General features: G+C 39.8%; 1 protein-coding gene across 12 annotated transcripts in view; it reads left to right on the top strand.

The window, feature by feature from the left end:
- Positions 1-14,826, top strand: part of NTRK2 (neurotrophic receptor tyrosine kinase 2) — a 348,512-nt gene that overhangs the window by 179,917 nt on the left and 153,769 nt on the right. For 7 of the 12 annotated variants that reach the window (XM_032290792.1, XM_032290794.1, XM_032290793.1 and 4 more), the window contains 2 exons: positions 6,066-6,113; positions 11,996-12,184. In XM_032290792.1, the coding sequence (XP_032146683.1) occupies positions 6,066-6,113; positions 11,996-12,184 (237 nt within the window). The remainder of the gene's footprint in view (positions 1-6,065; positions 6,114-11,995; positions 12,185-14,826) is intronic. The other 5 variants (XM_032290797.1, XM_032290798.1, XM_032290799.1 and 2 more) reach the window with 1 other exon arrangement.

Raw genomic sequence — 14,826 nt, 5'->3', positions numbered from 1 at the left:
AACACACCACTGCACTTTAGCGTGGGCGACAGAGTGAAACTCTATCTCAAAAAACAAGCCTGAGAAGAAGATTCTGGGAAGAGGCATGAAAAAATGCAGTGAGCAGGAATAGGAGAAAGGACAGTGGGCTGTTTCATAGGGAATGAGGCCAGGGAGGGGGAGGACCTGGTAGGTTGGCCATGTCATGAGAGACTCTGGTAAGAATCAGAAGTTTGTACGAAGTGCAGTGAGAAACTTTTGGAGGATGTTAAGCAGGAAAATGCAATAATCTGATTTACACTTGAAAATGATTACTCTGGCGACTCATGGGAAACAGATCGGGGAAGGGAAGAATGAAGCAGTGAGCTAAGTTAGAAGGCTACTGAAGAAATCTAGGTGGGAGATGATAGATGCTTTTCAGTTTCCAGACTCAACTGTTGATAGAGAACATAAGTAAATAGAATACAAACACAGAGTACGTACACATTTATATGTTTGTCTCTGTAGGTACTGATATGTATTGAAGTAGTTCGTAGCATTTGGGAATGAGAACTCTTTGAAAATCTGATGAAATCTGTGGCTCTCCTCTCCAGGAAAATGCAAATGTGCACTGACACACAATTTTAAATTTGTGATGAGAGGCTGGAACTCATGGAATCAGTTAATAAAACCTCAAGCATACATATATATATATATATTTTTTTTTGGTCTACATCTGGTAGTTGGGGTAGGCTCTCTATAAATGGTAAATAAGTCCCAAAGTGGATCACAGTTCAAGCACATTTTGTTTATGGATGACAATTGAAGGAGAGACAGCTCAGCATCATTGGCCCGTTAGTAGAAAGACTCTGAGATGTGTTCTACTCTGCCTATGCCCACCTAAGAATACTGGGAGAATTCATTGTTTATTGAAATGACCCTATGCTATCTTTAAGCCATTAATTTCCAAGCTTGCCCTAGGTGTTATCTTAATTCTGGCCAGGTAGAAGGGAGCATACAGAGGAAGTCTTAATAGGCAAAGGCTGCAAGTGGGACCCACTGCTCTGCACCCCCTTCACCGACTAGAATTTAGCCATCTGGCCACAACTAATCACAAGGGAAGCTGGGAAATATGGTGTAGCTGTTAGCCCAGTGGGGTGGGGAAAAAGGGAAATACAAATTTCAGAGAACAGTTAGGAGGTTCAGCCATAATACACACATTTTTCTTCATATTTGTCATATAAAGGAACTGCTCAATATTACACTTTTAGAGAACAGTGGAAATACCTCACAATGTAAGTTTGATGCAGGATAAGGGATGGAGCCAAGTGAAGAGGATATAATGCCCGTTGTGTCATGATTTCCAGAACCAGTTTAACTCAAAGCAAGCCCTCTTCCTAGACTGTGGAGATGGGGCTTTCCTTTATTAAGGGTATGTCCTTAGGTGAAAGATTAAGATCAAATTGAAGTGGAAACTTGGCCCCAAACTACACTGTTTCTGTGTCCCGAGGAACTGGAATTAATTTGAAGCAAACTATTACTCACCCCAATTATATGCCAGTAGGAAAGAGAGATGATGATACTGTCAACAAGGCGACTTTTGCATTCATTTTTTCTCACTCCAATGAGCAGTCATTCTAGATCTTTGATGTGACAGTTTATTGGCTACTCAGGCAAGCCCTTGGCCTGTCTGCTCTGGACTCAACTTTGGTTCATCCTCTCCCTGAAGCAAAGCAGCCTGAAGACTCCTATTTCAAATGTCCTTTAGAGAGTGGGTGTGGTCCTAAGAAGTTGGAGGTGAAGTCCATTTTTATTAGTAAATCATACTTTACCATTTGATTCCATGACGACAGTAAAATTTTTCTTGGGGGTGGAGGGTGGAGTCTTACCTTAAAACGTAAAGAAATTACATTTGAGAACATGGCAAATTTTAATTTCTTCAACATTAAAAAGGAGAAAAGCTGATTTTCTCTTAACATACCAAAACGATTTTCCCAAAACTTTAAAATATCTGGAAGCTGTTTGCTCTTGAAATCGGAACCTTTCTAAGACTCATGTTTAGTGTTTGTGCAAGTCAGTACCTACAGGGAAGGTCAAATTTCTTCCACATTGCCTGTTCCCAGCTCCTTCCTCTGATTCTCTCATTTACATCATAAATTTTCCTTTGCAACCCCCTACATTTTAGCTCTTTCCTTTAAGAAACATTTAAAAAGCAGTATTTTTTGCCATCTATTTAATTTGAATTCCATTTTAGACTTGTTAATGTGTTTACATGCTATTTTTTCCTACATTTCTTCTCTCTGGTCAGAGAAAAGGTTGAGCTTTCTTCAACATGAGATGGATTTAATTGGTTAATTTCATAATTTAGTCTTTCTTGGTCTACATTCCAAAAGGAGGGGATTCTTTAAGCTCACTACAGCTACATTTACTTTTGAAGGAGCCCTTTATTTTGCAGTGAATAAAGTGTCTCTTATTAAAGAGAAAATAAAAGAAGGTTTGGCAGGACTCTACTCCCAATGGATAAAACATCACAGGAAATTGAGAAATTGTTTCTTTTTGGCCTTGTGGGAAAATTTTGCTTGCGAAATTTATTATTAAAGTTTTAAGACGACTTCTTACATCTATCAAAAAAGAACTGTTGAATCAATAATAGTTTCTAGGGGTGAGATGCCAATCTGACCTTTCTATACTTGGTCTGTTAAATGTTCCAGGCAGTGTGAGATATGACCGAGAAGACTGTATTCTCTCCTACACAACGACTGAGTTAATTTTAAATAGAACTTAGAAATTGTTCATCAATTTAAGAATACTTTTGTCAACAGTTGGCCTCAGTTGAGTGCTTCTTCATTTGTGCCTATAAGACAGGGCATTGCATATGTCCAAATGAGAAACGTATCCTAGGTGGAGAATCTAGTTTCCTTCCACTTTCTCCACATAGGCACCTTATTTGAAATTTGTGGTTCAAACCCATGTTCTCAGTTTGATCCCTAAATCTGTTTTCCTTCTAAGCTCCTTAGGGACTCCATGAGCAGCATAACCATATAGCCAATTGTCCAAATCTGAAACCTTCATTGTTTTCTCTCCACACTCCCCACAATTAGCAGTCAATTACCAAGTTCTGTTCCTGCCCCTAAATAGGTCTGCAATCATCTCCTTTCCTTCACCCTTCCATTTCCCCAATACCCAGCTCAGGCCACAGTTCTCCCATGCTTTGATTTCTCTAAAAACCTCCTTCACCAGTCTCTTGCCTTTAGTTTTTTCTTCCCATAATCTTGATTTTACCCTGCAGCCAACATGATTTTTCTAAAATTAATCTTGACAATGTTACTTCCTGGCCTGAGGTTTATTATTATTATTATTATTGTTATTGAGCCTAACTGTGTAATTTTCACTGGAATATCCAGACTCTTGACTTGGGCCTCACTTGTATGTCTCAGTCCCCTCACCCTTTCCAGCTGCATTGGCCTCTTGACACATTCAGTGCTTCTCACCTTAGCCAGAACTGGATTCTGAGGGCAGTCAGCATTCCTTCCTCTGCTCTTTCCCATTCTTGGCTAATCCTAATCTATTTTCTAGAAATCCTCTGAGCCCTCTCTCTCGAGCCCCCTCCCAACCCTCCACTGGAATAGAGGCTTCTTTTCTGAGCTCCCATACCCTGGACTGACTTCTTCAATGGTTCATCCTTCACTGAGATCTTCTTGAGGGCCGCTTTGCAGTTTATTGCTTTTTGAAGGCTCTGTTGTGCCTGATAAATAAATAAATTAGATTGAATAATTACTTATAGTGTTTTCTATATTTAAAATAAAATCCTAATTATACTGTTATAAATTTAGGTTAATTTTTGATGATTTTGGAGCATGGGAAATGCAACTAAAAAAGAATGAAAAAAAACTCCACTATGATTTGTCTTCAGAAGTTATAAATCCTGGCTCAGTCACCACAAGCTGAGACATTTGCTAAGTGTATCAGCCTCTCTAGTCTCAGTTTGTAGTCAATAAGCATAGGATAATTTCTCATGTAAACAAAGCTTTACTGAGGACCAAGGAAGAAGTGCTCAGGGTTGGTGGAGACACTCAGTGAATTGTAATGACATCACAAGTGAGAGGAATTCTTATTCTCTGCATATCTGCAGTTCTCATTGTACCTGTGCAAAACCCTAGCTTGGGAGAGGTGCGGTGTGAATGGTTTCATGGGGCACATATGGCAAGGAAGTATTTGCCAGGTCTCTGCCCAGCTAGGTGGAGCCACAACGATGGTAGGAAATTCAGCAATTTCTGTAAGGGGAAATTGTTCATCTTTAGTTTTTCCATTGGGTAGAGCTCAAAAATATACTTCTACCCTCTCAAGTGCTGTTGGTGAAAGTGAGACCAGGCAGAGTGTGGCAATTTAATAACCTGTATTGAGAACCTTCACAATATTCATTTTTTTTTTGAATGGGTAATTCAATTTCTAGGATTTATCTTAAGGGAACTATTTTTAGCAAGAAAAGGGGAGCACTTAAGATGTGTAAAGATGTTCATTGCAGTTGTTTATTATAGTTAGTGATTAAAAATAATCTGAAGTGTACAATCAGTGAGGGAATGCAATGGCATTGACCTTCAGTGGGTTCTCTCTAAATGGAAATGTAACGTTGAAAAGCTACTCAAGTTAAAAAATAGGCTTAAAAAATTCAAACTATGGCTTAATTAAAAGTGTGTACCAGATTTAATAAAATATTCTAATTATTTTTTCAAAAGTGTGTAAATCAAACAAATAGAGGAAAACAAAAGACGACCAGTGGGAAAATACACTTTGTTTTAAATGGGTTTAGTTGTAACAAAGAGATCCATAGGCAGGACTCTGCCTCCTTAGACCAACAGCTCCAGTGAACAAAGTTCACTGTCTTCTGTGCAAAGGAATCTTTATTTGGCTGTGGCTCAAAGCCAGGCCTTCATCTTGTCTTCTAAAACCTGGAAGGAAGCATTCAGAGGAATATCAATCAGAAGAAAAATTCAGCTTAGAGGCTGGAGGGCAACCATTTTTAAGAAGGTTAAGGAAATAAATGCAACTACAATAGTCAAGTTGTAGGTAGGATACCAGGGAGAGAAAGCCTACATTTACCCATGAACAAATAGTCATCATGACAACAGCCTTGTAAGTCATCTTTGAATGTGCAAGGAGCTTTTCTGTACATCGTTCACTTAAATTGATTCCTCTTCAATTTAGCTAGCTAGTTATCTAAAATGCCCGCAAAAATTATGACAGAGGCAGGAAACACAGTTACTGATTTGGTGTCCATTCCTTTTATCTTCCTCACGTTCTGGGATTTCCCTGCTGCGTAGAATTCACTTTGAACCTAGAGGAAATTACTTAGAAGGGAATAGTTGAGCTCAGGAAGCAAACAGACATTTAACTGTGGCTTTATTCATGGGAGGCTCTCCAAACGTTCAGCAGGTCTTTTCCTACACTGGATTTCTATTGGATCTTGTGTTCTAAGAGGCACAGAATGGCTGTACACAGCCCAGCATCACACAGCAAGTCAGGAGTGGGAATCCATGTAGAATTAGATTTTTTTTTCCTTCCTCTTGAATCTCTATCTAGCCCAAGTGTCTGCTCTCCCACGGGATTTTGTATTCCTTTTTTACTGCCTGTCTCAGCTTCAAAAAAGATCTGTTTTCTCTTATTATTTTCCCACATAGCTGCAGTTCAGAGCTGTAGGGCATTTGTCAAATGCATTGTGTGTGTCTTCACCCCTGCAGCTTCTCTGTCAGATGATTCAATACAAGGCAACGATCTCTCCACTAAGAGGGAAGAAAGAAAGTGAGAAAGAAAACAGTTCAGAGCCCTTAACCCTGGTTGTGGCTATTTTTCTTATAGACAGGCTGCTGTCTCTTATCTGATTGGAACCTCCATGTTCTCCGAATGGGAAATAAATCTTTACACAAAAATCCAAGGGTTAGTTTCCAGGCGTTTGATAGGAAGCTTTCATCCCAAGTGGGGTTTTTTGTTGCTGTTGTTGTTTTTTGGTGGGGGGAGTTTGTTGCATTATTTGACCAAGGACGGTGCTGACCACCTCCGGTTTCTACTTCTCTTTCGAAGTTTATTTTATGTTTTATTGTGGTTTTCAGATTTCTCATGGTTTGGATTTGGGAAAGTAAAATCAAGACAAGGTGTTGGTAAGTAGTTAACTCACTCCTTCTTTGGATAAGTAATGAGTCTATGTTTTTATTCGGATGAAACTGTTTAGACCCTCTTTACATTCTACGGTCTTCGATTCGTTTTCTGTGTTCCTGGTTTTTGATTTATTGAAGAAGTAGGTCTAGAATTTTTCCAGAAAAGGCATCACTGTTGTTAACTGAGTTCAGTACATGGTTTTGCATTTTTAGATTTGACTCGTTTTTATCCTGTGGGAGAAGTGTTAACTGTTGCTCCAGTTCTAGTTTGTGATGCACTTTTAAGAAGGTTAAGGAAATAAATACAACTACATGTCAACCACACGTACAGGGAATAGTTGACTCAATAGTGAAGCTGTACAAGTTTAGGTCTTAACTTTCTTTTATTGGCCAAGATGTAATAGCATTCTGAATTGGTAAATCAGTTTCCATTTATGACCATTCCTCTTTCAAAACAGATCCTAACGTCCAGACGCTGTGATTTGTGCTTGATTGCATTCTATTCCTTGCATTCAGACTATGTGCTGACAATTGAAAAGCAGAGTTTATAGCTTACCAAGTGAATGCAGATGATGTAGCTCATCATTAGAATATCCTGTACTATGTGTGTGATCTCTTGGGACCTGTAATTTGTTCAGAATTTTCTATGGGTACAGAGACAGTGAACAGGAATTGCTTTGAAGGCAAGAAAAGACAGGCGTTCTTACATCTTTCACATGAGTTTCCAAGATCTTACCATCTTGGTCATCTGTTTGTTAGCATTTCTTTTGGTAGCAAGGTTGGCCTTAGGCAAAATGGCAAAGTAGGCGAAATGTACCAGTGTCAGGAAGCTGCTCAATTCCAAACCATCCACCCTATGCTTGTTCATCCTGGCTATATAAGGAGCTGTTTTCTGTCACTTTTGAACCTAACATCAGACCTTGTCCTATTGGGCAGCCTATATTTCTGTCTGTCAGTGATCCAAAAATGACCAGTGGGCTGAGGCAGCCTGGCCAGACAGGGCCTGGAGGGAGAAAATGCCACCCTGACTCTTGATAGCTCCATGAATTCCAAGATTAAAGCTCTTAACCAGCAAAAGGGAAGTGGAGACCTGGCAAAGTTAGAACATCAAGCTCAAGTAGTCAGCACTTCTAGGCAGCTCTCCAGGGGCAAATTTCAGACACAGAGGATCATAATCACTTTGCTAAGATATCAGAGGGATTATCCTACCTGGGCAGTCTTAAAGGTGTTTTGTTTTAGGGCTTTGATGTATATGTGTGTGTGGGTGTATCCCTTGTGTTTTGGGGGAAGGTGGTAATAAACTCTCCCATAACAGTGCTATAAGACAGGGTCTTGCTTCTGATAAATTGCAAGTCATTGCAGCCACTTAAATATTTTTCAAGCCAGTTTGCACTGAAGAAGGATGCTTGTTCCTGGAAAGCTGCAAAAATGTGGTTTCAGTCTTTTAGGCCGCAGCAGAGAGTTCTTCAGAATTATTCTTCCAGCTGCAGTCCAGCAGAGGTTCTACTGTTATACAACATAGGTTTCATATTTTTCAGGCTTAGTGAGACCAACAGTTTAGGAGATGATTGCCATTGAGAAGATAGTTTGTTACTCATGGTTCCCAAAAGAAAGGGGCACATCACCCAATGCTGGGCCATGTGGGGAAGTGCTGGGATCCATTAAGAGGCAGAGGAGGAAAGGGAAAAGTTGGGCAGGAGCTTTTAGTGTGTTTCCAGAGTAAGGAACAGGGGAGGGAGGGTAAACAGGTTTAGGATTGGCTGGTCTGAGTAATTTCAACAGGCTCTAGGGTACAGGAACTGTCTAGAGTTGTCAAGTACCTGTCCCTGGGGTGGGTAGGGCAGGTGGATAGTGGCCTGGAGTGTGAGAGTCACATTAGGAAGTCACATTAGGTTTGGAGTGTTGTCTCTGGATTGGTTGGTTTGCATTTGAAAGGCATGCTCCCAGGCAGGGTATTTACCATCTGTAGGAACTGACTCAACCCTGGGTGGGAGCAGCTCTCCCTCCAGATTCAGCAGGGACCCAGATGTCAAAGCACCAGAATCCACAATATAAAAAGTCTTGCTTAGTACTTCAAGAGTACTAATCCTTCCCCTCACCTTGAAGGCACTATTGGTATTGAGAGGAGAAAACTCCCCCAGATGACCTTCGTGATTCTTATCACAGGAAATTAAGTCTACATTAGGCTTAGAAATGTCTGTAGAGTCATAGTACAGGATATGTGACCTAGCAGACATATTAAAATAAAAATGAGCTAAAAATGTTTCCAGGCTTAACTCATGCTGGTCAGCTGAGCGATTAGAACTATTTACTCTAAATCAGCCGAGTGTGCACATACCTCGCCATTTAAAGCTTTATATTAATATTCTAATACGTTTTTTCAAGTCCTCATATGAATTTTGTTTAACACATGGTAATATGGCCCTTTATTCCTCTTCTGTCTTTTTCGTGGTGCCTGTTCAAACACATGCATAGACATACAAAGACACATCCCATGATATGCACAGACAGGCTGCTGTCAAATTATGTAGACATTCATTGTCCCCGCTGAGAGCTTCTTCTGCCTTCCCAACTTTGCTGTGCTTTGTATTCCATTATATCAAAATGTTCACAAAAAATTGGGCTTAAACCCTGCAACCTTGCCAGCCATATCAATCTTCTAGATTTTGGAACATCAATAATGAAGAAAACAGCACTTGAATTAATATCCCCTTTGATGAATTGTTGAGGTTTATGTGTTACTCACATTTGTCAACAATGACTTTTCTGGCAAAGTGGAAAGGCTTTTGAAAAATTACCTGTGGTGCTTTTTACTGCTTCTAAGCTTAATCCTACCCTCACTCCCCAAACAAGAGCTCATTTCCTTGCAATCTGTTACATCAGAGTTGGAGGTTTTAATTGGAGAGGTTTAGGCAAGGAAAGGGTATCCCTTAGTGAAGAAGGAGAGGCAGAGAGCAAATTGCTTGGTTGGACTCTTTAAGTGAAGGCTTCACTGTGTACTTGGCAGAAGACTCAAAGTCTGAATTTGGGCATCTCAAGTTGTCTTCTAGGTATCAGCCTCCTTAAAAATGATTGAATGCTGCTCTGATGTTCATGAACCTCAGAGCGTCCTGGGCCAGAGGAAAGTCAGAGAAGAAAGGAACTGGAGTCAATGCATTTCTAATCATTTCAAGGGCTCCAGAAGGAAATATTGCTGGATTTCTGACAGCATGTAGAATGTTTTAAAATGAAACTCCTGTACAAAGGTATAAGAATGATGCCATCGACCTCCAGGTCTGAGGGGAAAGGGCAGGAGAGTGGGGAGGGATAAAAGGCTCCACATTGTGTACTGTGTATGCTGCTCAGGTGATGGATACCCCAAATTCTCAGAAACCACTAAATAACTTATTCTTGTAATCAACATCACCTGTTCTCCAAAATACTATTGAAATTAAAAAAAAAAAGAAATTTTAAGAAAAAGAAACTCCTGCATTCCTGAGGTAAAGGCGGTGCCTGGAGTCTACTAAGAAACGTGCAGCATTGACTGCCAGTCCTTCAGGGAGCTCAGGCAGGAGCATGCTCTGGTAACCTTGCAGGAGGGAACAACCACGCCTGGAACCAAGCAAGGCAGTCAGTGGTGAGAAGGTTTTATTGACAAGATGTGGAAACCTTAGCATAACACATCTTCATTTTTAATTGTTGGCCAGAGCTGGATGACCTAGGCCTGCATCAGGGAGCAAGTCGCAGAACAGGATGGTTAGGAATATTGGAAAGAACTTGACTTTGTAGTTATTCTTGGCAGAATTTCTGCTGTATCCTAATGCAGGTGAGCTAGACACAAGACAAGCATAACTGATGGACTTGCCTTTGCTTTTGAGTGTTCTGTGGCTTCTAAATTGGCTGTGTGAGGACTTGTTTGCAGAACTGAGCCAGAATGCATCACTAAAGGCAGCTTAAATGCACATCCCCTTGAGAGAATGCTTCAAAAATTACCTATAATAACAGTTGGCTGTCTCTTGCATAGTTTGTTTAAGACACTGTTTAGCTGGGGAATGTCCAACCGTTATCACTACAAACTGTGATAATCTCCATATGAGGGGGAAAAATGGATCGTGGAAGTTGGGGGATGAGGGATTATTATATTTCATAGGGGATTCAAGACTGGATGACAAAACAACTTTTGTTTTCAGAATTGCTGTGCTTTTCACTACAATAGTTAAGTGTGAGGGAAAAGCTGGAGAAAGAATGAAAGATTGGAAGTGCCGAAACGTGCATTTAGTGAGGGTGAGGGGATTGGAAGAAAGCATATTTTCTTGCCTAGGAAGTAGCAATTCAGACTCTTCCTGGCATGGCATTTGCTTTGGCTGGGCATTTGATTCTGCCTTTTCACTCCCTATTGTCTTTCCTCTTTGTTCTTTCCCTGGGCTTATGCCAGTAGTCAGGTCAGTGGTCTGCTTCCGTGGGACCCTCCATGTGTAATACACATCTAGAGAACTTTGTCCACCTCCCACATAGAAAGTGCCTGTCATGAGCCACTGCCATCTTTATTGGTTTGAAGCTTTCACGTAGACCTTTATCTTTGTGAATCTAATTTTGGTTACAAACAGTATAAATTTAGTGGCTAATGGGTGAATTGTTTAGACAAGATACAGTACACTGTATATGTGAGCATATACATTCTGAGACTTTGGACTAGGAAATTTGTCTTGTACAAAAATGCTATGATTATTAATTTAGCAAAAAGACACCAAGTGATGACTCTATACATAGTACTACAGCCAAAGACAAAGCAGGTAACTTTGCCATGGGATTGATCCATTATTGTTGTAAAAGTATTTTGTAGACAAAAGCGGTGCAGATACTCAACAAAATATGAAGAAAGAAGAATGTAGTCATAGGACATTCAAATGTATATCTAGTCTACCAGTTAAAGTTCATTTAGTAATACCTAGTAGTAATACATACTCATGAAGCACATTTAAATTTATAATACTTTTTCATATTACTAATCTCATTCTAGTGTCAAAATAAGCAAATATTATTTTGCATATAAGTGGATGTAGAGATCCAGAGAAAGTAAGTGACTTGTCTAAAGGGTAAAGAAAGGAAACCCAGATTCTGAAACTCCCAGAACAACTTCCAATGCTCTGTGAAATAGGAATCCCAGATTCATGTTTAGAGTTTCAATGACAGAGCTTTCTAGAGACAATCATAGAACAAAGAGGAAAGCTACGTATTATCTTACAGGAGAAGGAAGTGAAGAAATTGGAGCTGTCGTACACTGCTGGTGGGAGTATAAAATGGTGCAGCCACTTTGGAAAACAGTTTGGCTGTTCCTCAAAATGTTAAATATAGAGCTGCCATATGACCCAGTAATTCCACTCAAGAGAAATTAAAACACGTGTCCACATAAAAACTCGTATATGAACGTTCATATTAGCATTATTCTTAATAGCCAAAGAGCCAGAACAAGCCAAATGTCCACCAACAAATAAATGAATAAATAACATGCAACATATTCACTCAATGGAGTATCATTAGGCAATACAAAGAAAGGAAGTACTAATACATACTACAATGTGGATGAATCTTAAAAACATGATGTTAAGTAAAACAAGCCAGTTACAAAAGATCACATATTATATGGTTCCATTTATATGAAATGCCAGAGAGATAGAGTGTAAATCTGTGAATGTCTACGCTTGTAAGTGGAGGGAATGGGGAGTAAGTGCTAACGGGATGATGACAATGTCCTACGATTAGATTATAGTGATCATTGCACAACTCCATGAATATACAAAAACCCACTGAATTGTATACTTTAAATGGATAAATTTTATGTATGTGAATTACAGTTCAATAAAGCCATTGATTATAGGAGAACATATATATTTTTCCATCTCCAGGCCCAGCTTCCGTCATCAGCAATGATGATGACTCTGCCAGCCCACTCCATCATATCTCCAATGGGAGTAACACCCCGTCTTCTTCAGAAGGTGGCCCGGATGCTGTCATTATTGGCATGACCAAGATCCCTGTCATTGAAAATCCCCAGTACTTTGGCATCACCAACAGTCAGCTCAAGCCAGACACATGTAAGTACAGCTGTTTATACTTATTGGCCCATTTGCTGCATAGCTGTATCAACCAGAGTGTTTATCAGAGCCCCTGACAGGGACGACTGGCGGGGGGCAGGGTGCGATGAAATGTCTGAGGATTCTTGCAGCTTTTGGCCAGGAATAGATCCTTTAGTTTGTTGCTTATAGAATTCTCCGGGTGTGTCTCTTGCTGGGAAAGAACTGTGGGCAGATACTGACTTCTCTTGGGATCCATTTTCCAAAACCATTTGTCAACATGAAGTTGGAATCCAGGCATGCTTATCTTGAAAAAGAGAGAGACAGAAACCAGAAGTATCATTAGAATGCGCATGTATCAGTTATAGATGACAGGCAATGGATGTAATTTAAATTTAGCTTATTGAAAGTAATTGAAACATGCACTCTAGGTAGTTGGGAAGGCGCTGTGTTGCCCACAGGTGGTATCAGTTTGGAGAGTCCTGTATTCTTTGCTCAGTCCAAGTTCCCAGCATGAGGCCTTGCTGTGTGGCCACAATAGCAAAGAGATATAGCAGCAGATGATTTGCATATTAAGTACACTGACTTTTATTTTTCAAAACCAAATTAACCCATTAATCTCTGTTAGCAACTTTGAGATTTTTCTAAGGGCCTTTTGTGCTATCTTGTTCACCACTGCTCCAATATTAAATGTGGAGCACAGCCTTAAAGCTAACAAAAAGTAAACCCATGGGGACAAATAGGTTTATGGCATTGGGGCGCCAGGACTTCCCTCATACGTGAATATGGGGCCGTGAGGGCCATGACGTCAGGTGGCCTAGATCCCAGGGATCCTCTGCCACTAAAGAGTCGGTATCATGCATGTTCCTATCCCATCTTAAATACCGTTCTCCTGCCTTGTCTTAGAGGAAAGGTAGAGGATTATTGCAAGGTTAGGCTTTGGGGTCTGGCTTTCTGTTGACTTTCCCTTAAGAACAGGATGAAGGGCCTTAAGTATCAGATCTGTGCATATATGAGGAGATATCTGTAACTTCATCCTATTCACTCAAATTTATCCCAAGGTATGTTTAAGGGTGGATGTGAGTTTAAGAGTTAGGAAGAACAGTATTACGAGCTTTTAATGTATGAGACTGGAATCCACTGGAGATTTTGGTTGACTCTGTAACATGACAAGATAAATAGAATAATGTGTGAAGAATATTGAGCTTCTTAAAATAAAATATATTAGTTGAAATCAAGGTATTATTAATCTTAACACTGTTACTGTGGTGTGAACAAGGTGAGTAGAGGCATTGTTTAAAATGTGCCTTCTTTGATGGGGTGAGCCTCCTCCAAAGATCCTTGGAATACCCTGCACTCAGAACTGTCAAATAAGGTATAAGACTAAGCAGGATACTGTGATGGGAGCATCTGTCATCATTTTGATTGTTCTCCCTAGGAATGGAGTACTTTGACACCTTAGTCACCACCAGTACCAGGCCTGTGATGCACTTCAGTTAGCCTGAGGCTGTAGTATAATTGAGGCTGACTAAAATCAACATACCCTCAAAAAGTTGCTTTCCTTTGTCAAGGGAGGAAAGATAAAGCTGAATAATGAAGTAGACTGGATCAGTGCAACAAGTCCAGGAAGAGAAATTGAAAAATCAAGCTAGAGTGCAAACAAAATAACAAATGAGATCCTCTAGACGAAAGTGGGCTAGATGGATGGCTGGAAGTGCTTTCTTCCCTTAGCCATCTGGAAAGAAAGCCTTCAAAGGTTATTTCCTTAATCTGGAGTCTGTGGAGATTTTTTGCAAAGGTTTTGGTTCATTTTGGAGAAGTCTTGATTGTGTGGCTCAGTCATTCTGTGCCTCCTGTCAGTTTCTGGCCTCTACTCAAGTGGCCAACCTCCATTTGGTCATTCCTTCTATATAAAGTCTTGCTAGACCCTGCACCCAATGTAATGTCCCAGCTTAGTGTCCTCAGTCACTCCATACCATATACCAAAAGAGATTTTCTTTTTTCCAGGCAACTAGTCACATATACTCTTTCATGATTTTAAGAACACTTAAAATCCACATCTTCCATGAATCCTTTTTCAAATAAATGAGAATGAAGAAGCAATTTACTTCTGTCCTTCCCTTCACCCTTTTGTAAATGTCATTTTCTATCACATAATTTTTTCCTTTATCTTCGGCGTATCTGTGGTCTTTTGTTAAGTAGTGAGTATGAGCACTCTCACATATGTGTCTCTGCAGTCTCGTTTAGGTTAGATTGTAAGCTCTTGGAGGGCAGGATCTTTGTCTGTTGAATCATTCCTTTATAGCACAAGATGTGGTGTACCTTTGATGCTGGCCACATGTTGACCAGATGTGGCTTTATATTACTGAAATATTAATTACTAGCAGATATGTAACAAGAAAGATGACTCATAATCATTTTCATTGGTTTTATTCCTTTCAAATTTGCCTACATAATTGTTCATTTATTGGATATGTTTTTAACTATCTATTTAGCCAATTTAAACAGATTTAGATAACAATTTTAGCAGAAATAGGCTTTGGACAAAAAATCTTTTCTTTGAACATTCTAATTATAGTCATGCAGAAATTAAAATATTTCAAAATGTGCAGACCTGATATAGAGATGAATCTGTTGCTATAGGCCCATAAAATGTTGAGAAC

This window comes from Sapajus apella, unplaced genomic scaffold (assembly GCF_009761245.1).
Source record: "Sapajus apella isolate SASKATOON/1434 unplaced genomic scaffold, GSC_monkey_1.0 scaffold24, whole genome shotgun sequence".
Lineage (NCBI taxonomy): Eukaryota > Metazoa > Chordata > Mammalia > Primates > Cebidae > Sapajus > Sapajus apella.
Note: the sequence above shows the minus strand (reverse complement) of the source record. Positions and strands in the feature narration are given on the sequence as shown.